We start from the raw sequence: 24,592 nt of genomic DNA, 5'->3' as shown, positions 1-24,592 counted from the left end.
GAAAGAAGGGGAGGCGGCAGCAGAGGAGGAGCAGGGCACATAAGCCAGGGCACTTCAGTTGTCTCATGTTTCCTTATGTTGAGAGTTCACACTTCGCGTCGGAACTTTTGCGCACCAATGGCGCAATTAGCATGCACAAAAGCCCCTGTTCGCGACGCTTGCGTTCGGGAGCTAGCTTTAGGAAAACTTGTGCTGACTTTTTGTTCTTTGTATTCCCTTCAAACTCATTTGGACCCAAGTTCGCCTTAATCCTCCCCGCCCCCAACCCCCCTTCTTTAGGCGGTGTGTGGTATTTGTTTGCCAGTTTTAAAGCCCAGCTCTGTTTGCTCTGATGTTCTTTTAGCCGAGGCTGTGTTGGGGCTGGCGAACTGACGGGGCTTTAGTGACCGATGAGGTGTTAAATGCTAATCCAACATCTTTCGAAACAAACCGGGATTCTGTTGAAACATTTTAAAGCAAACAAATGTTTGGTTATCCAGAAAATCAGAAGAAAACCTTTTTTCTTAAAGTAGCATTTTATCTTCTTTAAAACAATATAGAGTACAGAAACAAACTCTTAGGGCAGTCCAGTACTTTTACTGTATTCCGCTCCAGCGGCGTGGGGAGTTACGAGCCATTGTTCCGGAGATCTAAATCTCTCCCCCGGCCCCACCACCATCACCGCCTGCTGGGGGGTCGCGTTGGTTAATGATTTCTGGGTAAGGAGCTCGGCTTCTGAAGGAAGAGCCGGTCTGGCGGGACTGCCTGGGTGAGGTGTGCTGGGACACGCCGGGCCGGGCCGGTAGTCCCAGCCATTGGCGAGGCGTGGGGAAGTCCTCCCGCAAGGTCTGCAGGCTTGGGGGGCTCAGCAGGGAGGGTCCGCGATTGGTTACAGTTGGCAGGGAGGCATGCCAGAGGGGGCCTCCCCAGCCCCCTCCTGCCGCCGCCTCCTCCCTTTGTCCAGCGCTTGGCACTCCCTAGAGCACCAGGCGCGCCTGCGCGCTGCGCTCCCTGCCACCGCCCCGCTGCCCCCGTCTCCCGCTCGGCGGGCACGAGGCTTTGCGCGATGCAGTGGACGGGTGCGGGGCTGAGCGGGGAACTCCCGGTTCCATAGAGATCTGGGGCGGGTGGTGGGGGGAGCAAGGACGAGTGCCTGCCGGGACTCCCCTGGCTCTTGGCTCTCAAGGAGTCGCGGGGAACGTCCCTACCGCCCTGCAGAGCCAGCAGGTAACTTGCGGAGGTGCCGGCCAGGCCAGCGCGCTGCGCTTGGCCCAGGCGCCGCGGGGCGGACGGACTGGAAGCCGGATGGAGGCGTGGCCGGGTGGGGGCCGCGGCGGCGGGGAGGCGCGTTCCCGGCGCGCAGAGCTCTATTGTTATATAAAAGTGCCGAGGCCTGACCCTCCCGAGCGGAAAACCACCTGCGAGCGGCCGGCTCGGCGCGGGAGGGCTGCGGCCGGAAGGCGCGGGCCCTAATCCGGCATCCCCTCCCTAAACCCCGGCGGAAAAGAGGCCGCGCTTTGTCCCGCCGCTGCCTGGGAGGCGGAAGCGGGGGCAGCCGCCTGGCGGGGTGCGGCTTTGGGTAGCGTCCCTCGCTGCGCTTTGCGCCCACCGAGAACACCGTGAGGGCGCCTAAGGTCGTGGGGTCTCCCCTTGCCCGACGCCCCGCACCCACGGGCATGCCTGCTGACGCCCCTGCTGCAATTTGCATTTTTAGTCAGCCGCCTCTTCCCTGGTTTGGGAAATGTAGGCTAAAAAAAGGCGGCTGCGAGGCCCGGGTTGTGCCAATTTTGGAGCTCTGTTGCAGGCAGGCCGCCCCGGGAGGAGCAGGTTCGACGAAGGTGGGGATTGCCGCGCTCCTCTCCGCACCTTTTTTGGGCAGCCCTTGGAACTAAACTCCTGTATTTCACTGGATATCTTCTAGTTTCAGCCGGGGGAGGCCTGCGCTGGAGTTGACTCCCTCTATCCTCCCCCATCTGTCAGAGAAGTTCCCATCTGGAGACGTTTCAGTCATTGGGACGTGGGGACAGTGAGGGAAGAGACAGGGTGTCCTGCAGCGGAACTGGGAAGAGCAAACCTGTTGGAGTGCACGTGCAGCCCAGGACCTCCAACAGAAGAGAAAGGGAGGGAAGCTGGGTTTCCACTTCGCCTGTTTTAAAAGTGCAGCTACCTGAATATGACTATAGATTCAGGGCACATCGAAACTAGTTTTACCCATACTTCTGAACTCTATCGCCAGGGGAATGCCAATCTTTCCTGGCATATTGACTAAAGTTGCGTTCTGTTGACCGCTCAGTCCTACAAATGCTACGTAAAGGGCTTCTGGAGTGAGACGGCCGTCGTTTGAATTATGTATCCAGCTTCTATCTAGGTGTGCGCCCTTAGTTAAATCATCCAGCGGTTCTAAGTTGCAGTCTTCCATGTCAGCATAATTAATATAAAACTATCTGCTTCATGGTCCCTGTGACGACAAAATGGGTACGGTGAAATGTCCTAAAATGGTGGTGGGGTGCTATTAGCTGTTTTGAGTTAATTTTTTATCCTTCTGAATTGAGAACCTGTGAAAAGGCCTCGGTTGGGGGGACGGTTTTGGCATTCCACAGATGCCCCTTGAGGCTTGCCTCAGCACGGCCTGGACTGGCTCATCTGCAGCAAAGCCCTCTGAGGTACTACCCTAACCGATTTAATCCGTTCTAATACAGCTGTCAAGCAAAGGAGGTGTTCTCATAGACCAGGATCAAAATCCTTTAGCAAGGTTATCAGAATGGACCCAGCGTGTTACACTTCTGACTTCTCCCTACCGGTCACCTTTGAAACACCCTGTTCTCCGGCCACAGCAAACTGATATAATAGATATAACAGTGTGTACTGGGCACTTACTACATGATGGGTACCATCTTGTTTCTGTGTTTACGTGCATAATTTCGGACGGTCTTCAGAAAACCCATGTAAATTATCCCCATTTACAAAGATTAAGGAATTTGCTCAGGGTCACATAGTAGCAACGGAAAGTGTCAAGACGTGCATCCAAACCCTTTACAGACTCTTGAGGATGCCCACATGCATCCTTAAGATTACAGAGTGCTGTGGACACTATACTAACCTCCATGGGGTATTCCCTGCCCGAATGTGAAGAATTTCAAGGTCAGCATTTTGAATTTTGACCTCCTGGCTTTCTCCAGCCTCACGTTTTCTGTTGCCTCTTCCCCACAGATGGGGTCAAAGATCAAAAGTTAGGCTGCTTTCCCAGCTCCTTTAACACATCAGTGGGTTTCTTTGCACGCAACTCTTCATCAGTCAACCATTCGCTAAATGTTGCATATTCTCTCTCCCTTAGAGTATGCCCTAGATCGTAATCTTCACAAGTACCTTTTCTCATCTAGTGTGTCAGCACAGCACATAGGCCTGGGTTCAAACCTCTGCCACTCACTAGTCAATTGGGTCTCACATCATTCATTCACTCATTGATTCACTCATTTAGTCTAGATTCCAGGAAAGCATTAGTGAATAAACAGACAAGAATAACCTGCCTCACTGAAGTTTACATTCTAATGAGGACAATCCAATAAACAAAACTAATAATTATATATTAGAAACTGAAAGTGCTATACAGAAAAACAAAGCAAGGAATTCAGAAATGTGTAAAATTGGGAATATATATTCCTCCCTCAAAGGACTGTGAGGATTAGAGACAACTGAGATGACACATGAGATGTGTAGGGCATTAAGTCGGTATTCAGAAGATGACTTTTAAAATATGACTGCTTCATTCCTGCATAAGGAATGCTGTTAGTGGTGATCCTGCCATTCCTGTGATGCACTGAGGAAAAGCTCTCTTAGGAGATAAGGGCTCTAGTAGTTGGAAGAATTACGGGCTTCCTTAATTCCGGAGGCCGCAGTGCCCTTCAGAGGACATCATTCATATATAGAGGGCTGTGTTTAAAGATTGGAGGTAGCAGATCATCTGTGATCCATTCTCATAAGTACAGAGAGGCACTTTCATAGATTCTAATTTCCCTGTGTGTGTGTGCACCGAATACCTGTGCTTTGTGCTTGAATTCCTCCTGGTGTTTTCCCCTGTAAAGTTCCTTAAAAACGTTAGTTAAGAAACATAGTTTTTTAAAAAAAACTGTGTCTAGGCCATTTGAGAAACATTCCAATTTTGCTGCAATTTTCCTGAGTTTGAGGGCACTTGAAATTTACAAGATCCAAATGGGCTAGCATGACCTTTAATCTTCTTGGAATAATCTCTATGAATACAATGACATTTATTAACACATCATGTGAAAATAGTTACACAGATTTTCAGCAAATAAGGAGAATTTTGGAAGTTTTGACTTAAAATGCAAATGCATTTAGGGGTCCTAGGGAGGCCCTCAAAGTGAAGTGGGTTTCAATGCAGCTAAAACTTCAAAACTGAATTTAGCTGTATTTGAAGGATACACTTGAAATAGTGTGGCTTAAAATAAAAGGTATATGGGGTGCACAAAACTCACCCTAAGGGCTTCCTGATGAGTGCTTTAAAAAGATACCAAGAAGTTGTATCACAACAGTAGCAGCTAAGGAACACGAGAGGCCTAGGGAACTGACAATAGGTAACATAACTCATGCGCAGTAATGGGGTGTGCACAGAGAAAGCCAAAGGGAATTTCAAACAGACCCCAATTAAAATTCTATGAGGGCAGCCCCTGGGAATTGCAGATCCTGGTTTGCAATCAAACTGCAATCAAACTGCTTCTCACGTGGAAGCTCCGTGCAGCTTGTCCCATGATGAGGAGCTTCAAGGTCTTACTGAGCACAAGTTAATGATTTCCCTAAACAATGCGGGGGAAGGGGAAAAGCAGACTAGGTTAGACCTCAAGGAAAAGGTAGCTGGTCAGCAACACCAGAATCACTCACCCACAGGCATAGCTACGGGAAGATTGGAGGTTCCCTAAAACAAGATGGCACATTCGAGCATTGCTAGGATGATCCCACCTGAAGAAAAATAGGAACTATTGTGAAATTTAGACCTCAGCCAATTTGGCTAAGCTTTTAAAAATTATGATCTTCGTCAGCTTTCTTGCATTTCTGTTTCCCATCATCTGATGAAAGACAAATTAATTTACATTCAGGCTCCCATAGAAACTTTATCTAGGATATTTTTTTAAAAGCTAGACAGTCCCTAGCAAAGAAATTCATTTAAAGATAGCAGTGTTAATTTTTTATTTCAGATGTTTTAATTCCATCCCTTCCACTGGGAAAATATTCATTGATTCTTATTTCTTATCCTTTATTTTTACAAAGCAGGAAATGTAAAAAGTATATATAAATGTATATATAAGAAACTGTCACGAAGTTGGCATTTCTGCAGTACATTTCTGAGTAAGCTCATTTACCTTTTTTTGGAAAGGAGATGACGGTACCTTGCTTCCCACTGTACTATTTCTAAAGCCCCAGCATTGAAACTTAGTGGGAAAGCATAGCTTACATTGCCAGCCAAGGAGGCGAGAGACTATATGTATTCAGCTCTCCAAAACCTGTCCTATCATGAAGCACCATGTGTGTGGTGTCAGAGGCATTATCCATGTTGCGTCTACATGTGGAATATTTGCCTTGAGCCTCCTTGTGTGGGCTGTGTTTCCTCTGGTGACTTCTCTCTCCATCTTGTGTTCCTTTATTTACGCAGGTGTGAGTAGTACATATAGCTGTTGTGTAAGATAATTCATTATTTTTCTAAGTAGGTAGTATTTCCTCCCATCTTATTTTTGCTTCAGAAATCAGTGGAAGTAACTGTGTGTGTCCACAATACAGGAATGCTTTAGCTCAGTTTTTCAAACTTAAGAACTTGCAGATCCCCCAAGAATATATTCATAGAACCCTAGGGAGCCCCAAACTCCAGTCTAAACAGCACTGCTTAAGGCCGTTGGTGGGTTAATTACAAAAGTTATATCTGGATATACATGAAATAACAATATAATGGCTACAACTTATTCTACACCAACCATTGTACAGGTTAAATCTAACCATTGTGATAACCGTGCAAAACCGGCATACCATTATCACAACTTTATGGTGGGGAAGCCTGGGCTCAAATGTCAGGTAATTTATGCTGGAATATAAATTTGAATCTCAGTCCCTTCAAAGCTCCTTAGTACACGCTGCTCCCAACCTGATCAGTGGCCCTAAATGAATTCAACCTGGTATACCATGACAGCTTCTGCATAATTTGTTAAGGTTTATCTTGCTGGTCAAGACTAGGAGTTGTGGAATCAGACCAACCTGGATTCTAATCCTGGCTTACCTACTTTCTGGCCTTATGACTCTGAGGAAAACCATTTCATCTTTCCATGTCTCAGTTTCCTTATCTGTAAAATGGGAATACTCTTTCACAGAGCTACTGCAATCAATGATTTATATTTGTAAAGGGGGTAGAAACAGTCCTAAAACAATTAACTTATTGACTACTACTATCTGTTTTTATTGTTTTACACACACACACACACACACACACACACACACAATTTTTTTTTTTTTTTTTTTTTTTTTTTTTGCGACAGGGTCTCACTCTATTGTCAAGCTAGAGTACAGTGGCACGATCACGGCTCACTGCAACTTCCACCTCCCAGGTTCAAGTGATTCTTGTGCCTCAGCCTCTAGAGTAGCTGGGATTACAAGCATGCACCACCATACCCAGCTAATTTTTGTATTTTTAGTAGAGATGGGGTTTCGCTGTGTTGCCCAGGCTGGTCTTGAACTCCTAATCTCAAGTGATCCACCAGCCTCCCAAAGTGCTGGGATTACAGATGTAAGCCACCACGCTCAACCACAACCCTTAATAAATGTTTACTGACCTTGCTGAAAAGGGATCATATAACAAAAAACATTACAGTGTTAATTAGTTCTCAGGAAGAGAAAAAAAATCTGTAACAAAGAACAGAATCAATTGCTTTATGGCCCCTCTTAGTTGCTGGTGTAAGCAGCCTAGAAATTAAGATTTCTCAATGGGCCGAGATACATGGATAGTTTGGGGACAGTGAAAACACACTGCATACCAGGGGTTCCCCATCACTCTAGGACTCACCTGCTGAAGTAGCAGGTACTTTCCCTGCTCCATTGACGCTGGCTCATAGCTGATCCTATGGACTGCATGTTGTGCAAGAGGGGAATTGGAAGTCTACTAGCCTGAGCCACATAGCCATCATCTCTCAGTGATCTGGGTTCAAGGCAGGTGAAAGAAACACACATTTGTATTATGAGTCCTGCATTTCTCTGGGAATTTCCTTTCTCCCTCAGACTTCATGCCCAGCAGGAGCATTTCAGAATACAGGGAGGGGGAAGAGGGAAGGGTCAGGGCTGGGCATGAGAGCCACTCTCCCATGACTGGAAGGAAACTTCCATTCATGGATGGATGAGAAAGGCTGTGCTAGAAGCCACACTGTAGAAGCATACCCAGGCTTGAGTAAACAGACACCTGCTTAGCACAGTTTCTATACTAATTTTTGCACATACGTGATTCCAAGATTATTTTTATTAAACATCCAATAAGTATATATCCTTTGGTATAAATCCATCAGGTTTTTCTGGACCCACCAAAAGTTTTATATTCCTTACCCAAACCTCAAAAGTGTAAACCCTTGCTAGGTCATGCCCCTGCCTAACCAGTTTCCCAGGGAAAAAGCCTTTATGATGAGATTTCACTGTCCTTTTGTTATATTTTCTGTTTGGTTACTTTTGTTTTTGCCTTAACACAAGTTTATTATTTTTCAGCTCTGTAGGTTGTAAGTCCCAAAGGAGTCTCACTGGGCTGAACCCAAGGTGTCAGCAGGACTGCTTTTCTTTTTGGAGGCTCTAGGGGAAGACCTGTTTCCTTGATGATTCCGATTGTCAGCTGAATTTAGTCCTTATAGGTGTAGAACCCTGTTTGCTTTCTGTGTTCCCAATTTCTAGAGGCCACCTGCATTCCTTGGCATGTGCCCACCTTCCTCTGTCTTCAAAGTCAACAACAGCAGGTCACGTGGTTTTCGTGCTTCAAATCTCTGTTGCTTGTTCTACCACTGTATCTCTCTGACCCGCTTTTTGTCTTCCTCTTTTAAGTTTAAGGACTCATGAGGTTACACTGGGCCCACCTAGGTAATCCAGGATAGTCTACCCATCTCAAGGTCTTCAAAGTCTCTCTTGCAATGTAAGGTAACATATTCACAGGTTCCAGGCATTAGGGCATGGATATCTGGGAGGTCATTATGCTGCCTACACATGGTTGTCCTGAAGAGACAGGTAATTTGTTGGAAAGGGGAATGGGGGACCTTTTTGGAGTGAGGGGAATGTTCTATATCTTGATTAGGGTGGTGGTGTGTATTCAACTGTTAAATCTTTTAAATTTTAGTTTAACATCGACATTATTGCATTCTCCAACTGTTTTATATTTTCCTTGTAACTACTTATTTAGAAGCAACTTTGTGTGAGGCATTGTATTAAGCACTTTATGTAATCATCTCATGCGTTTTTTTTTTCTCCTAGGACTCTGGTGTTATTATATAATAAGTTTGCTTTAACCAATTAAGTTTGATGATGCAGTATACTAACTAGAGTTTTTCAGGTACAAATTTTCCACTTTATGGCTGTTTTCCATTTGAATTTAAAGGCCAAGAGGGTATTCCCATTTACCAGTTTATTATAAAGGCTATTACAAAGGATACAGATGAAGAGATGCATAGGGCAAGGCATGTGGGAAGGGGCTTCAGTTTCCATGCCCTTTCCAGGTGCACCACACTCCAGGAACCTCCATGAATTCAGCTATCCCAAAGCTCCAGTAATTTACTTTTAAGTAATTCAGTGTAACCAGCTGTAGTACTCCATTGCTTTAGGCAGGAATAATTAGCTGGCATTCTTTAATGTGAATCAGCTTGATGACCTGAGGGTTTTTAAATTTAGCATAAAGGATATGAAAAACAAATTATTTCTGTTCTTGAAATTGGTACACTTACAATATGTGGTAGAGGAGGTGTGGCAGGACCTATGGACCTTGCATGACCAAGATACAAGAGTGCAGACAGCTCAACTGCTTGTGTCACAGTGCACCTTCTAGCATTGAGCCTAGGATCCTGCCCCCATGAGATCACATGACCTGCAGGTTCACCTTTCAAACATTGCTGCCTTCAGTGTGGCCCTTTCATGCAATGTGCTATTAATTAGAGTACTTATGGCAGAGAGAAGGCCTTTTCCCCAGTTTGTATGACTGTACCTATCTGCTAAAACATATTTTTAATCTAATGAAATTTGCTGTGAGGTTTACTTTTATAGTGAGAGTGAGATGGTATGTGGTATGGAATGTAACATAAATCTGGAACCTCTAACCACTAACCCCTGGTTTTGATCAAAAGAATCTGTCAAGCACTCTGCAGCCAAACTGGCTTAAAAGAAAAGCTTTTTAAAAAATATAGGTGCCCAAGTCCCATAACCAGTAATTCTGATTTAATTGATTTAAGGTGGATTTCAGCATTGGTATGTTTCAAAAGCTGCCCAGAGAATTCTGATATGTGACCTGGACTATCAACTGGTCTAGAAGCATTCACAACAATCATTCCCCCAACAGACCCTTGCCTAGGCAGAGGTTTCCAATGAGCACAAGAGCTTCCCACCCAGACCAGTGGGTCTAGAAATGAAATGTTTAGAAACACCTGGAGGTATTTGCTGTCAGTCCATATCCTGGCCTCACCCACAGGGACTCTGATTCAGAAGATCTAGGGATGGGCTCAGGCAACTATACTGTAGTCCAGCAGCCAGCAGTGGCTTATACAGGTGGACCAAACTTTGAGAAGCTTTAGGAGACATTCCAGATAGTCAGATTCCTCACATGTCTGCTCTGTTCAGCAACTGTAGAAATGTTCTTGAAGTAACTAAAAAGATAAGCCAAATAGTATTCTTTAGGCACAAACATCAGAACTTCGGAACAGGAAAATGCTGTGTCAGGCATAACTAATCTGCTTGCCCTTGCAAATGTAACTCTTGAACTAGCATGCACTCTGAGTTATTTACTGGTGAAAACTGTTACAAAGCAATTGGGAGATTACAAAGAACAGAAGAAGTTATCTTGGTAGCAGCATCATGTGTTTATTGAGTACCCATTGTGTACCTAAAACTGAAATTACTGCTGGAGCTTATGAAAATGAGTGAGAAGCCGGGCGCGGTGGCGGCTCATGCCTATAATCCCAGCACTTTGGGAGGCCGAGACGGGTGGATCACGAGGTCAAGAGATCGAGACCATCCTGGTCAACATGGTGAAACCCCGTCTCTACTAAAAATACAAAAATTAGCTGGGCATGGTGGCGCGTGCCTGTAGTCCCAGCTACTCAGGAGGCTGAGGCAGGAGAATTGCTTGAACCCAGGAGGCAGAGGGCTGAGATCGCGCCATTGCACTCCAGCCTGGGTAACAAGAGCGAAACTCCGTCTCAAAAAAAAAAAAAAAAAAAAAAAAGAAAAGAAAATGAGTGAGAGTTAGGGCCCTGCTGAATTAAAAAAAGAAAAAAAAAAACTCATTGGGGAGGTTAGACATGTGCCCAGGTAGCTAGAATGTGATGTAACAAATGTGGTCCTTGCAGTATAAAGGAAGTGCTATGGGAACAAGAAGAGGAAATGGTTCATCTACCTCAGTGTGGGAGGCAGAAGGTAGAGGTGGTACTGGGAAGTGTCCCAGGGTAGGCAGCATCTCAGTTAGATCCCCAGAGAGCAAATTTCTTATTCTCCCTCATCCAGTGGGATAGGAGAAGACTGGCACTCTGGGAAAGAAAGAAAGATGACAGGAGCTGAGGTTTGGAAGGATGGACATGTGTGACCAGTGCAGTGCAGATGAATGGTGTGGAAGGCAAAGACTGGCAGAGAACACAGGAAAGGTAGTGTAGTGCCAGATGGAAATGGGCTTTAGATGTCATGATAGGAAGTTTTGAATTTTTCTTTAGGTGAAGATCATAGATATTTATATAGGGGTGTGACATGATTTCAGGATATAATTCTGTAACAAAGAGGGCGAGTAGACTGGAAGGGAGAGAGAAACTGGGGGCAGGGAAACCAATTAGGAAGCAATTGCAATTGTCCAGAAAAAGGATGCAGTACCACTGCAATTGTCCTGTTCCTAAAATAATATATTCATCAGCCTGCTTAGTTTTATTCCTCCTATTTCTGCAGCTACAAAAATCACTTAGCTCTCCTGTGACTCAGAATCCCTCCCTATTAATAGAAGATGACAGAATACTTATCTTACCTCACACAGGGAGATACTGAGAGATGCTTGCAATTGTAACCATGAAAGAGAGGGAAGTGTTATTCCAAATGCCAGCGGCAGTAATTACTCTGGGGTAGTGAGGGGAGGGACACTGCTTTTCCCCAATAACAGTTCATTGTAAAAGTTTCAAACCTACAGAAAAGTTGAAAGTTGAGTGAGTAAGAGCATCAGAAATACTCTTTAGAGGGAAGCTTCTGCAGAAATTCCAAGTACCACCCCGGAAGTGGCATTTCCAATATAAGGGCCCATAGCCTTCAGGATGAGAATGCCATTGCAGCCTATTTTGGTTACAGTGTTCTGTAACATGAGATTTTATAACCAAAGGCCCATTTTCCCATTGTTTCCCATTATGAACAAAAGTGTAAGGAATGATGCTCTTATCATTTCTATTGCTGAGATGGGGCTGGGGGGGCATATTTAAAGGAGTTATACACAGTCGTCTACATGCTTTCAGGTTGTGTTTTGCCCTTTGGGGTCTGGAGTCTGCGCTTGTAGCAAGAGGCACGTAGTCATACCTTTTCTATCTGCTGCTGGGCCCCTTCCATTCTAGGTCTCCATTTAGCACCCTGGACCACATTAGAATTCTTTCCTGTTTTTGGAAAAGCATCATTGATATCTATCACAGGGTGTGTGACAGATGGAAACTGCTTTAAGTTTTGCCAAAATGACTGTGTCTTCTACCTTAAAAAAAAAAAAAATCCATGCTCTCTATATGTGCTGAGTCGGTATAAGATATTCCGAAGTATAAAAAGATAAATCACATAGGGACACTACCCTCAAGAAACTAACAGGTAGGACTGTGACCTAACGAAGAAGTTACGAGCGTAGCATTCAGTGCTTTTTTAGAACAGTATCAACTTTCAAGATTCAAAAGGATGGTGGTGTTCAATGACATGGAGTCCTTCCAACTGGAATGGGATGATTTGAACTTACAATAAGGAAACCCAAAGTACTTCATTTTATATATGAAAACCAAATGGTTATTGAGTGATATAATAAGAAGACATGTCAGGAATACATAAGGAGAAGATAATATATGCTCCCTTCTAAAGTACATTTACGTAAGTAATGAATGATTAGCTCTTTCAAATGGAAATGTTTTCTCTAGTGCAGTAAATTATTCTGATTCATTCGTTCACTCTTAACATGCATTTCTTGGAAAACGTACTGGCAAAATTTGTCACAAAGCAATTAGGAGATTAAAAAGTACAGAAGAATAAGCCTTTTAAATCCTTACACAAATTAGTTCTTATTTTAAGGCCAGTTTAAATCTCACAACATCACAGCCTGCTTTTGCATGCACTCTTTCATTTACTTGTTAGATTCCTTTACTGTAAAGAGCTCAAGGAAAACAACTAGAAACAAACCATGGCGATGCTGACAAGAGTCAGTTATAAAGGGAAATGAATGAAGATTTATTCATTTATTAATAATGTGGGCAGCCATTTGATAATGCTAATTTCTGATTTAGTCTTTAAAGGTGACTTATTTGCATATATTTTTAAAAGTCTGTGCTGTTGCCAAGTGACTTGGAACTACACAGCATAGTTTACTCACAAATTAGATGAAAGCCCGTTTTAAAATGTCTGCACATATTATTCTGTTTTTTTTACTTCTCTTAAAAAATAAGCCATTGTTGGCTGGGCTCGGTGGCTCACGCCTGTAATCCCAGCACTTTGGGAGGCCGAGGCAGGCGGATCACTAGGTCAGGAGATCGAGACCATCCTGGCTAACACAGTGAAACCCCACCTCTACTAAAAATACAAAAAATTAGCCCAGTGTGGTGGCATGTGTCTGTAGTCCCAGCTACTTGGGAGGCTGAGGCAGGAGAATTGCTTGAACCCAGGAGGCGGAGGTTGCAGTGAGCCAAGATTGCACCATTGCACTCCACCCTGGGCGACAGAGTGAGACTCCGTCTCAAAAAAATTAAGCCATTGTTGATTTATATTTGGACAGGTGACATTTGCGCATGGAACAAAATATAAAAGGAAGGATGTGGCTTGAGTAGTAGGTCAGTCTCTCCTAGCCACCCAGTTCCTCTCCCTAGTGCTAACCACTTTAAACTAGCATTTTGTGTATCTTGTCAGGGGGAGTCTATGCATGTACAAGGATATGCATTTATTATTGTTACACAATTGTAGCAGACTCATTTTTAATGACTACATAGTATTCTATTGCATGGACATAGCATAATTTATTTAGTCAGCCATCCTATTGATAAATATTGAGATTGTTCATAATCTTTTTGCTATTGCAAGCAATGACTGCAATGATTATGTTTTATACATTCATCCAGCTTGTGTGTGAATATATCTGTAAGATAAATTCTTAAATATGGAATTGTTTGGTAAGAGTATATGAATTTATAATTTTGATAATTATTGCCCAAATGTCCCCTTCAGAGATTGTACTAATTTGCATTCCCACCAGTAATGTATTTCTCCATGCTTTAGCTGACACAATGTGTTCTCAAACCTTTGTCACTCTGAGAAATGAATATTGGTAACTTTAATTTGCGTTGCTCTTACTAAAAGTCAATTTGAGCATATTTTTGTATGTTTAAAGGCTGTTTGAATTTCCTTTTGAACTGTCTAGTCATATCCTTTACTCATTTTTTGAGTAGACTGTGGATCCTTTTGTATTTTTGACCTTATTTTGCAACCATAATGTTAAGTCAAAAAAAAAATTTTTTTAATTAAAAAAAAAATTTGGACTCATGATTGATATGGTATTTGAGTTCACTAGCTAAATGAACTTAAGTAGAGCCACTTAATCCTAAAGCATGTTTTGAAACATAACTCATTGATGCCTGATTTTTCCTTCTCACTTCAGTTTTAATCTCAAGTTGTAATGGGAACTGTCCTTATTCCTTAGGCCCAGTTAGGGTCAAAGAGTCCTGGGTTTTACTTGTTTTATTTTAATCCCAGGAGAGTTGCTTTTTTTTTTTTTTTTGTAGACAGAGTCTCACTCCGTCACCAGGCGCCAGGCTGGAGTGCAATGGCGCGACCTAGGCTCACTGCAACCTCTGCCTCCCGGGTTCAAGCAATTCTCCTGCCTCAGCCTCCCAAGTAGCTGGGACTACAGGCGTGCACCACCACGCCCAGCTAATTTTTTTGTATTTTTAGTAGAGATGGGGTTTCACCATGTTGGCCAGGATGGTCTCGATCTCTTGACCCGCCCACCTCAGCCTCCCAAAGTGCTGGGATTACAGGCGTGAGCCACCGCACCCGGCAAGAGTTGCTTTTCTTAAGCTCTGTTTTAGCAATAGATTATCCATGCAAACTCTCTGATAATTATTTATTTGTTTTTTACTTTTTTGAGATGGAGTTTCACTCTTATTGCCCCCAGGCTGGAGTAAAATGGCGTGAATTTGGCTCACAGCAACCTCTGCCTCCCGGGTTCAAGTGATTCTCCTGCCTCAGCCTCCCGAGTAGCTGGGATTACAGGCATTTGCCACCACACCCATCTAATTTTGTATTTTTAGTAGAGATGGGGTTTCTCCACGTTGGTCAGGCTCATCTCAAACTCCCAACCTCAGGTTATCTGCCCACCTTGGCCACCCAAAGGGCTGGGATTACAGGTGTGAGCTACCATGCCCAGCCACTCTCCGATAAATTTTAACTCATTAAATAACAGCCTTCATATACTCATCTAGCACCACAGTCCCTGCCTTCTGAATGAGCAGAAGAGAGAGATACTATTAAATATTCAAAATCCTTTATCCTTATCCCAACCCCTCCACAGGAAGATACTATCTTGCCTGAGCCCGGCATAGTGGCTCACACTTGTAATCCCAGTGCCTTGGGAGACCAGGGTGGGAGGATCACTTGACACTCAGGGTTCAAGACCAGCCTGGGCAACATAGTGAGACCCCATCTCTACAAAAATAAAAAATAAAAAAATAGCCAGGTGTCACAGGCACCTGTATTCCTAGCTACTCAGGAGGCTGAAGTGGGAGGATAATTTGAGCTCAGGAGTCTGAGGTTACAATGAGCTATTATCAGGTCACTGTGCTCTAGCTTAGGAGACAGAGTGAGACTGTGTCTCTCTTTTTTTTTTTTCTTTTTTTTTTTTGAGACAAGGTCTCACTCTGTCACCCAGACTGGAGGGCAGGTGCAACCTTGGCTCACTGCAACCTCTGCCTCCAGAGTTCAAGCAATTCTCATGCCCCAGCCTCCCAAGTAGCTGGAATTACAGGTGCCCACCACCATGCCTGGCTAATGTTTATATTTTTAGTAGAGACGGGGGTTTCACCATGTTGGCCAGGCTGGTCTCAAAATCCTGACCTCAAGTGATCCACCTGCCTTGGCCTACCAAAGTGGTGGGATTACAGGCATGAGCCATCACACCCAGCCAACCCTGTTTTGAAGAAGAAGGAAGGAGGAGGAGAAGGAGAAGGAGAAAGAAGAGGAGAAGGAGGGGGAGAAGGGGGAGGGGGAACTATTACCTTATTATCTTGCCTATTAAATAAAGAAGTGGAAAAGTCCCTTGCTTCTTTCTTTATCAGAATGGGAATGGTTTAATGTGCCTGTTTGCAATCCCCAAATACCATATTGCTTTTGGCAGCTGATATTCTTTAGCTGCTGATTAAAAGATACATATTTTACACACAACAGAATATCCTGAATCAAAGGTATATTGAATATTTATTTGAACTGGCTTTATCTCAGGTATATATCTGGAATTCACTGAAAATAAAATGGGTGGTAAGGACTCACAGATGACGAGGATAGCAACAACAATAACAAGGTGGAGATCAGGAAGTAAGTTTGCAGATACCTGTAGGTTGGATGTCTATAGGAAAAGCTACCATACCAAACTAGGCAGAAGCAACCAATCCAGAAATATAACTGCTAGCATCCAATCATAGTGTGGTGAAGTTAAATTCACAAGAAAGTTAGATGAGGTTTAGAGAACATGTTCTCAACCCATGCGTACTTCATTGGAGCAACTCTTACTAATCTTAAGGGGATTATGGAACTCCATTCTTCCTTCTTATTTAGAAGAAACTAGACTTTAGGCCAAATTTGTAGGCCAACTTGAAGGTATAAGTTGAGATCTCTTTTTAAATCATTGCCTTTGCCAAATTCTCTAGAAAGTAAAACCTGAGGCAAAGATTACTTGCTAAGTCTATTTTGTCGGGTGGTGCAATTTCAGGGACATAAAAGGGAGGGAGAAAAAGGTGAGGCAGGAAAGGAAGGAATGCAAATACTAGATGATGTGTTAAGGAACTGGACATAACTTCACAAAGAACAAAGCCGGTTGCTGGGTCCTGCACATCACCTTTAAACAGTTCATCAGGTGGGAGGGTGGTGGGAGGAGCAATGAGGGGAGAAAAAGGAATTTATCTTTTTGACCTTTCATCCCTTGATTCAAATTTTAACTCAGCGACTTAAGGGAGCTGTTGGGTAAGCCAGATTCCACATCCCACTAAACTGCCTGAATGAGGTGGGAGGAGAGCAGCCATAAAGTATGAGGCACAGAGTCCAATCAGGTGAGATCCATGTCCTGGAGCCACTGAGGTTCCTGTTGCAAGAGGTGAGATGTGATCTTCCCAAAGCCCCAGCTTCTTTCCCAGGAGGCTGACACAGCAGGCCCCCAGATGTCCATTCAAGAAGAGGCTAAGGCTTGGGGGTCAGGTGAGGCTGGGGAATCTTGAGAGAGACAAAAATTGTTCTGGTATAGTCATGATGTAAAATTGTAAAGAATAATTTTCAAGTCTTTTAAGAAATCCATGAATAATTAGTGCTTTGGTGGAGATTAATATGAATGACTTTCAGTAAAAAAGTCACCAAATCATAATAGATATGGAGGTGAAAATTCTATTATTAACAAGATTTATGATTGCTGAAATATTTTTATGATTACTCAGATTCATTTCTGGACTGACCTTACTCATGCTTAATCAGATGATGTTTATTATTAAAGTTGATTTTTAACGAGAGTTCATTAATAAAAAATGCTCTTAACAACAAGGCTTTGTTTCCAAGTGATGTAGAGTAGTATGTGCTAAAACACGAATCTCAACTTCTAGATGCATATTTTACCAAAACACCTATTGCACTAAGGAAAAAAATGACAAATTCTAATCTTTCTGCACATGCATGTGCTGTGGTTATAGGTCTAAGGGAAGGGGGGCAGATGGTGGTGATGGAAGTAGGAACAAAAACTCAAATGAAAGAGTGTTGATGAAACAAGCTTCATGCATCTAAAAATAAAATAATAACAAATGGTTATCCTAGCATATACATCCAGATGACATTTGGATATTTGCATAGAAGTAACAGAAGGGCTAAATGAAGCCTTCTGAAAAAGTCAGTCTCAAACTTTATGTACTCTTGGATTCTAGAAACTTACTTCAGTTATTTAAGTGAAATGACCAGAGTTAGTGTCATCTCCATATAATGAGCAGGAAGTTAACTTTGAGGAGTTACACATGAGCACTTGTCCCTGAGGTTGTAGTATCTTTATGTCCTTTCCACGCCCTCACCACAAAAAGCCGCAGCAAGAACAATCAGTGTTTACCTGCTTAACCCGTATTTTTATCTGAATGTACATTCTCCCTCCTCTCTCTTCCCTCTAGGCATTTGCTAGTCCCTTATGAGGTCAGGCAGCTTGCACTATGGCACATGAAGAATATTCAGATACTTCATATCCTTCAGGAGAAGGGAGACAGCATGACAAATTCTGCTGCCACTAATTGAAAGTAGTTTATCACTTTATCTTTAGAAGGTCTAATGCCAAAACTTCAAGGAGAGAATACACAGTCCAGTCTGGATTTGAGCCTGGAGTTTGGATGTCTAAGATGACTCTGAGCGGATGTGGATTTACGTGTTAGTACCTGAAAGTGAGCACAGCCCCCACCTTGGAATGAATGTACACTTCCAAAGGACTCGTTTCCACAGGGTGGTGGAAGGAACAACAGAGACAGCTATGTGCCCACACGCTCAGCCATCTGCCATTCCAACCACACGTCTCTCCCCCCGTTTCCTGCAAATGATTCATCTATTCTTTTTCCCCTTCTTCAAAGATAACTCTGTAGGCATTTAAGGAGGGGAAAGTCATTAAGAAAAGTGGAATCTAGAGTTATTAGGATAAAAGAGAGCAGACTAAACAGTCTGGAATTTCACAAAGCAAACAGCACAGGGTGTGGACTCTGGGCCCGTCCGTCTCTGTCCGGCTGGTGCATCATTTCACAGATTATCGTCCTTCATGAACAGGTCAACAAAAATGGCCACATGTAAACATGAGCATATGAGTTGCTACAGAGAAAGACCACAGCGGAAGTCAGGAGGATTCCGGATTTTCCAACTGGAACCTCTGTGCATCTTACCCAGCATCCTATGTAGCGTCTGTCGCTAAAAGTGAAGCCAAAGGTTTTACACCAATGAATGGGATCTTTGTGACTTTTTCCAATAAGCAGACCAAAAAGCTGCCATTAAAATCATGCTTTTAAAGGAGATGCTGAACAACAGAGAAGATGATTATGGCCATGTCCTTAACACTAAGGGGTGCTGGTGGCAATATACTGTGTGGGAAAGGCATGTGTATGTCCACGAGGAGGTGCTTGGCGGGTATTTGTTGAATTGCATCAAACTGGAGCCAGATGAGACTCAGTTCAAATCCTGGCTCTGCTTCCAGCTTCTGGGACATTAGGCAAGTTGCTAAAACTCTGGAGTTAGGCGATAAAGACACTTCCTCACAGGGCAGAGTAAGAATTAGAGGACAATATACATGAAGTACTTTGTGTGGTCTTTGGAAAGAGGTAGATAGGCAAATATCAGGTGAATACACATATTCCTTACAATTTCACTTCAGTTTCTACTACATCCCACACCCTGAGGCTAGCAGGGTAAAGAGCTCTAAGGAGAATGAAGAGGCCTCTGGCCCATTCTAGTGTGGCCTCTCGCATCAGGAGGGAAAAGGCAAATATTGCATGGGACCTGGCAATAGGATTGAATGTCTGATAGTATCCTTACCATCACCCCTTAACAGCCACTATATCCCTTGTGGCAAGTGAAAGACCCCAGAAGTTAGGGATCTTATTGCTGAGTAGAGCCAACAAATCCCAGATTAGACAGAGTTCTTAAAGATTCTAATATATTGCCAGTATTGTCTCATCTGTAAAATGGGTGTTAAAATAGCATTCACCTCTTGGGTTGTGAAGATAAAAGAAGATAATCTATGTAAAGGACTGAGCACAGGGCCTGGGACAGTTAGTGATACATACATGTTGGCTACTGTTACTATTTTGTATTCTGTGTTCAATCTATGGTGTTGATTAACCTGTTTATTGATTGATGGATTTTCATTTAGTAAATGAATTTTCAATAAATGATTTTCACTTAAGCATTTGTTCACTCAGTCACTTCATTCATTTATTTATCATCAACATTTATCAAGGTCCTACTCTATACTGACACTATGCTGGGCTCAAGAGATGCTGAGGCTTGTTGGGCAAGAAGGGTGAACACTAGGCAGGGAGAGAGACTGGAACTAAAGAAGGACAAGACAAGGCATAGTATACATAGGGAGACATGTGTAAAGCATTCCTGGAACCCAGAGGAACCAGGACGTGCTGCCCAGAAAAGACGCTTTTTGAACTTGATCTTGAAGAATGAGCAGCCCGAGGAGTTTGGCCTTGAGAATTCTAGATAACAAGAACAGCTTGCCAAAAGGGATTAAAGTTGTGGGGAAAAACAACAAAAACGGGTTTGAAGCCAGGAGGACTTTGGTGTGAGTGGTGCTGGCTGTTCTGCCTGGTGACTTCCCCTGAATTTAGGTTCAATCCCCAGTGGGGGCCACAGAGAGTCACCTGCAGCTCAGCCCTACCCAGGTGCTGGGCTCAAGTCTGCTCTTAGAGGAAATGTAAGTAGTTCATGTCACTCAATATCAGGTCAGCCAGGCTCTGGGTTCTGTTCTGAGCTCCTGCTCTATTTCTAGCTGTGAAGTTGCCACTTGATTCCTGTCACAGGCTCTACCTTGTATTCCAGTTCAAATAACTGGGCTTTTGCCTTGTTTTTTCTTCGACATTCTGCCTGTAAGTTTCTCTATAACTAGAATTTTGCCTTTTCTTATCAGTCCTCCCCAGAACCTCAGTCCCTCCTAGAACTTCAGTCCCCTTCCTGGCCCTGGGGCCCCACTCCAGGCTGGTTGGTCCACTTATGGTTATTGCTTGCTGGATTCACCCTCTTTGCCTTTCTGCAGGTGGAAACAGACTGATGACAACCAAGTGCTGAGATCCCCTGTTACTGCCTAGATGAAAATTCCCATCTAGGACCTGTTTCACTGCCTGGCAGAACTGCCTTGCCACTTCTGGTTTGGCTCACCATTGATTGCATTCCTAAACTCCATTCTGAATATTGCTAGTGAAAAATGCACGGCTGGGTGCGGTGGCTCACACCTGTAATCCCAGCCCTTTGAGAGGCCGAGGTGGGTAGATCACCTGAGGTTAGGAAGGAGTTTGAGACCAGCCTGACCAACATGGTGAAACCATGTCTCTAATAAAAATACAAAAATTAGCCAGATATGGTGGTGGGCACTTGTAATTCCAGCTACTCGGGAGGCTGAGGCATGAGAATCACTTGAACTTGGGAGGTGGAGGTTGCAGTGAGCCTAGAACACACCACTGCACTCCACCATGGGCGATAGAATGAGACCCAGTCTCAAAAAAAGAAAAATGCATTACTTTGGCATTGAAAGTAGCACCTAACATCAGCCTTTGGGGATGCAGGTTATGCCATATACTTTGGTAAATTTCTCCCAAGCATTTGGACTTACAGAAGATATTTAGGAAAAGCTATTGGCATATATGCTACAAATGAGCCTTGGTGGTGTGGTCCCAAGCCTTCTTGTGCTTATTAGCATTTTATGGCATGTGTAATTTTCCTTAACATTGCTCAGGGGATTAGGACACTAGTCATATACTGCCAGCCATGAGTTTTAAAAAACAAACTTGGAAATAAAATCATAAGAGGCAATGAAGACCATTTGGAAATTTGAGAACCCACACATTCTCTGTTATTTTTTTTTTAGGAAGAATTTCAAAGTTTCAGCCTGTTTTAATGCTTCCCCATCTGGTTGCTTTATTAATGAAAACAGCAGCGTCTTCTAATGCTCTTGTATGAGGCAACAGTATTTTTCCAAAAAAAAATCACAGAAAAAACTTTGGGATTTGATGTACCATATTTTGTCTTTTATTTTTTTTTCTTTGAAAAAGTAAATCCCAACTGGAGATCATTTTAGAGAGAGTGTGTGCTTAGAAATATTCAGTGAGTCATGCCTGGTGTTGTAGGTCTATTCCGGTGCGTGGGGTTTCCAGAACAATTACATAAGTGTTAGCATAGCCAGGAACTTTTGACATTTGTGGCAGCTTAATGGAGTTCTTTTCATCATTGAAAATATTCTAATTGTTGTTTCCTTAAATCTAAAATGCATAAAACTGGTGAAGCAGGATAAATTGATTTTGAGGCATTTCTATCCAGTATAGTTTGCTGGCAAAGAAACTGAAGAAAATTTACTTGAAATAAAATACACGTGATCAAGCTGTAACAAATACAGTGATCTAATCACCTAGCAAAAAGTGAGAGGATAAATTGTGAGTCCTTTTTGTTTCTCCTTCTTCTATTATATGTTAAGATTTCCTAGCCGGGCATGGCGGCTCATGCCTGTAATCCTAACACTTTGGGAGACCCAGGCACATGGATTGCCTAAGCTCAGGAGTTTGAGACCCGCCTGGGGAACATGGTGAATCCCCATCTCTGCTGAAAATACAAAAAATTAGCCAGGCGTAGTGGTGTGCACCTGTCATCCCAGGAGGCTGAGACAGGAGAATCACTTGAACCCGGGAGGTGGAGGTTGCAGTGAGCCAAGATCACACCATTGCACTCCAGCCTGGGTGACAAAGTGAGACTCCATCTCAGAAAAAAAAAAAAAGACTTCCTTTACAGCCTGACTGTCCATAGCATATTGTTTATTTGCACAACCCTACCTAATGGGATTATTCAATCACATGATTTTTAAAATGCAGGGATTCCAAAAGCTATTAGAATATATCAATACCTTTCTTTTTTCTTTTTTTTTTTTTTTTTGAGATGGAATCTCTCTCTGTCACCCAAGCTGGAGTGCAGTGTCACGATCTTGGCTCACTGCAACCTCTACCTCCGGGGTTCAAGCGATTCTCCTGCCTCAGCCTCCCATGTAGCTGGGACAACAGGCACGTGCCACCACACCCGGCTAATTTTTTGTATTTTTAGTAGAGATGGAGTTTCACCTTGTTAGCCAGAACAGTCTCAATCTGCTGACCTCATGATCCGCCTGCCTCAGCCTCCCAAAGTGCTGGGATTACAGGTGTGAGCCAATGCTCTCGGCCAGAACATATCAATACCCTTCTGAAATATTCTAGTATTACTAATTTGTTTGTTAAAATATATTTTTAAGTACCCACGTTCCACAGTATCTCCTAGCATGAGAAACTAGAGAAAGACTCAACCAAAGCCATTATCAATTAACAATTTTTTCTATCTTAAAGGTGAGCTCCCCAAATTCAGAGTTTAGGGGCTTTCTAGGGAGGGTGGAGTCCTTGGTTCTTAGAGATGCTTGTTCAGTGTCTTGCACAACTTTGCTACTGGCTTATTTTCCTTCAGATAAAACATTGCAGTTATGGGTGTTACTGTATTTATTGGTTCAAAAGACATGGTGCAAAGGACAAGTAGGCCAAGTGGGCTCTGACTCATAGAGGTTGCGGTCTGCTTGTGCCCTGTGTGCGCCTTTTGAGTAAAGAGCGCAGTCCATCAGGTCCAGCTCTGCATGCTCAAGTGCTACTGAATTCTTTCCACATGACCACAAGTGCTTGAGCACCTTTCCTCCGTAGCAGAGCTGATAGCACAGAGCACACTGAGAATCCCTACAGGGAAGGTGTGGTGAGGTTGTGTGAACTGCGTGGGCTGTGGTCACGTAGTTGATCATGTAAATGCAATCACAAACTTAGTAAGCATCCTGTGACACACTGTCATCATTCAAGTGTGCTTGTTGATGTTGGAGTACTATGTGCTATCCAGGACTATTTCCAAGAATCTACTTGAACATATATCCTGGGCTCTAGGACATAAGCTGAAAAGAGGATTTGGTATCCCTGCCAAGTTTCCTAGATAAAGGAGATAATTTTTCAGGAGGAAGTGATGTGTACATCTCAGGGCTGGGAAGGTACAGGTATAGGAAATTAGCCTTAGCAAGAAAGAAAATGCTGCCAAAATCAAGGCCAAGTGAGAACATAACTTCTAGACTAACAGAAAGGAAATGAGGGGAACTGAGCTGCCCTGTTTTGTTTCTGAAAAACCACTCATCTTACTCTTCTATATTCCTGGCTTTCTCCATCCAGTAGTCACCAAGTCCCAGCTAGCTCTGTCTCTTCTGATTCTGGAATCTGTCTTCCCTTCACCCATCTCTCCAGTCACGGAGTTCAGTCTCTTGCCATACTAACCTGGTTTATTGCAATGGCCACTAACTGGTCTCCCTGCTTTCGGTCCTCAACTCCCCATATCTCACCAAAGCGATGTTTGTTGTCTGTTCATTGTTTAATGGTGGGAATTTATTGGGAGGATTTCTGACTGCTCTCAGGATGGACCAGAAGTCTCAGAAATTGGTAAAAATGGGTCTGGTAGGGATGGGTAGGGCCAATGCCCTGCCCAGAATGAATGCTCTTCCACCATTTCTCCATCTTTCCACCTTCTTTCTTCACTCCAGGGAGTGAACATTGTTCCAGCTTGGGTCAGGTGGCTGTTTCTTGGTGAGTAAGGGGTCAGGGAACCTAGATTTAGCAACTCAGCAGAATCCTTCAAAGGGAAATCAAGGTGGAATGGTTACTGTGTTGTCAAAAATCAACATCTTCCTATGATATGTTGATTACAGAAGGATTATCTAAGTGCAGTGGCAAATATAGTTTATGGTATTTACTCCAATGGCTTGTTAATTTATCTCTCTTCCTCAATAGACATTGAAGTCCCTGGAGGAAGAACCATGTCTTATTCATCTTTGTATGCCTGGCCTCTCATGGACACATACAATAAGTACTCATTGTATCAAAGAATGAATCAATGTTCCCATAAATGAAAGTTGTGTTTGATCTAGTCTATATGCTTCCAAAACTACTTTATGGTCCCCCAGCCGCACCCTTCAGTGATCCTGCTTCCTGAGCTAGAATGACTCGACTCTGACCTCAGCAGCAACCCACCTTCTGAGTCCACCGAGCCTCTGGGTACTCCTGCAGGGGCAGAGAGAGCCAAGAGACCATATGTCGGATACAAGACCTCACAGTCTGCTTCCTTTTGTCCATCTCCTATAGCCCCATTATAGCCG

General features: G+C 43.4%; 1 protein-coding gene and 1 long non-coding RNA gene across 3 annotated transcripts in view; one reads left to right on the top strand and one right to left on the bottom strand.

The window, feature by feature from the left end:
• Positions 1–292: 292 nt before the first annotated feature.
• POC1B (POC1 centriolar protein B) overlaps positions 293–24,592 on the bottom strand; it is a 221,879-nt gene continuing 197,579 nt past the window's right edge. Inside the window, exon 11 of one of the 2 annotated variants that reach the window (XM_064376900.1) lies at positions 293–437. In XM_064376900.1, coding sequence (XP_064232970.1) covers positions 405–437 — 33 coding nt within the window. In that variant the 3' untranslated portion in view covers positions 293–404. The remainder of the gene's footprint in view (positions 438–24,592) is intronic. The other variant, XR_001110133.3, reaches the window with a different exon arrangement.
• On the top strand, positions 1,087–19,585 carry LOC110569279 (uncharacterized). Its single transcript, XR_002479392.2, has 2 exons — positions 1,087–1,206; positions 17,820–19,585. It is a non-coding gene; the product is annotated as an uncharacterized LOC110569279 (long non-coding RNA).

Source organism: Aotus nancymaae, unplaced genomic scaffold (assembly GCF_030222135.1).
Source record: "Aotus nancymaae isolate 86718 unplaced genomic scaffold, 86718_ANA_hifiasm-v0.15.2.pri h1tg000016l, whole genome shotgun sequence".
Classification (NCBI taxonomy): Eukaryota; Metazoa; Chordata; class Mammalia; order Primates; family Aotidae; genus Aotus; species Aotus nancymaae.
The sequence above is the reverse complement of the archived record's forward strand: the minus strand, read 5'-3'. Positions and strand labels throughout refer to the sequence as shown.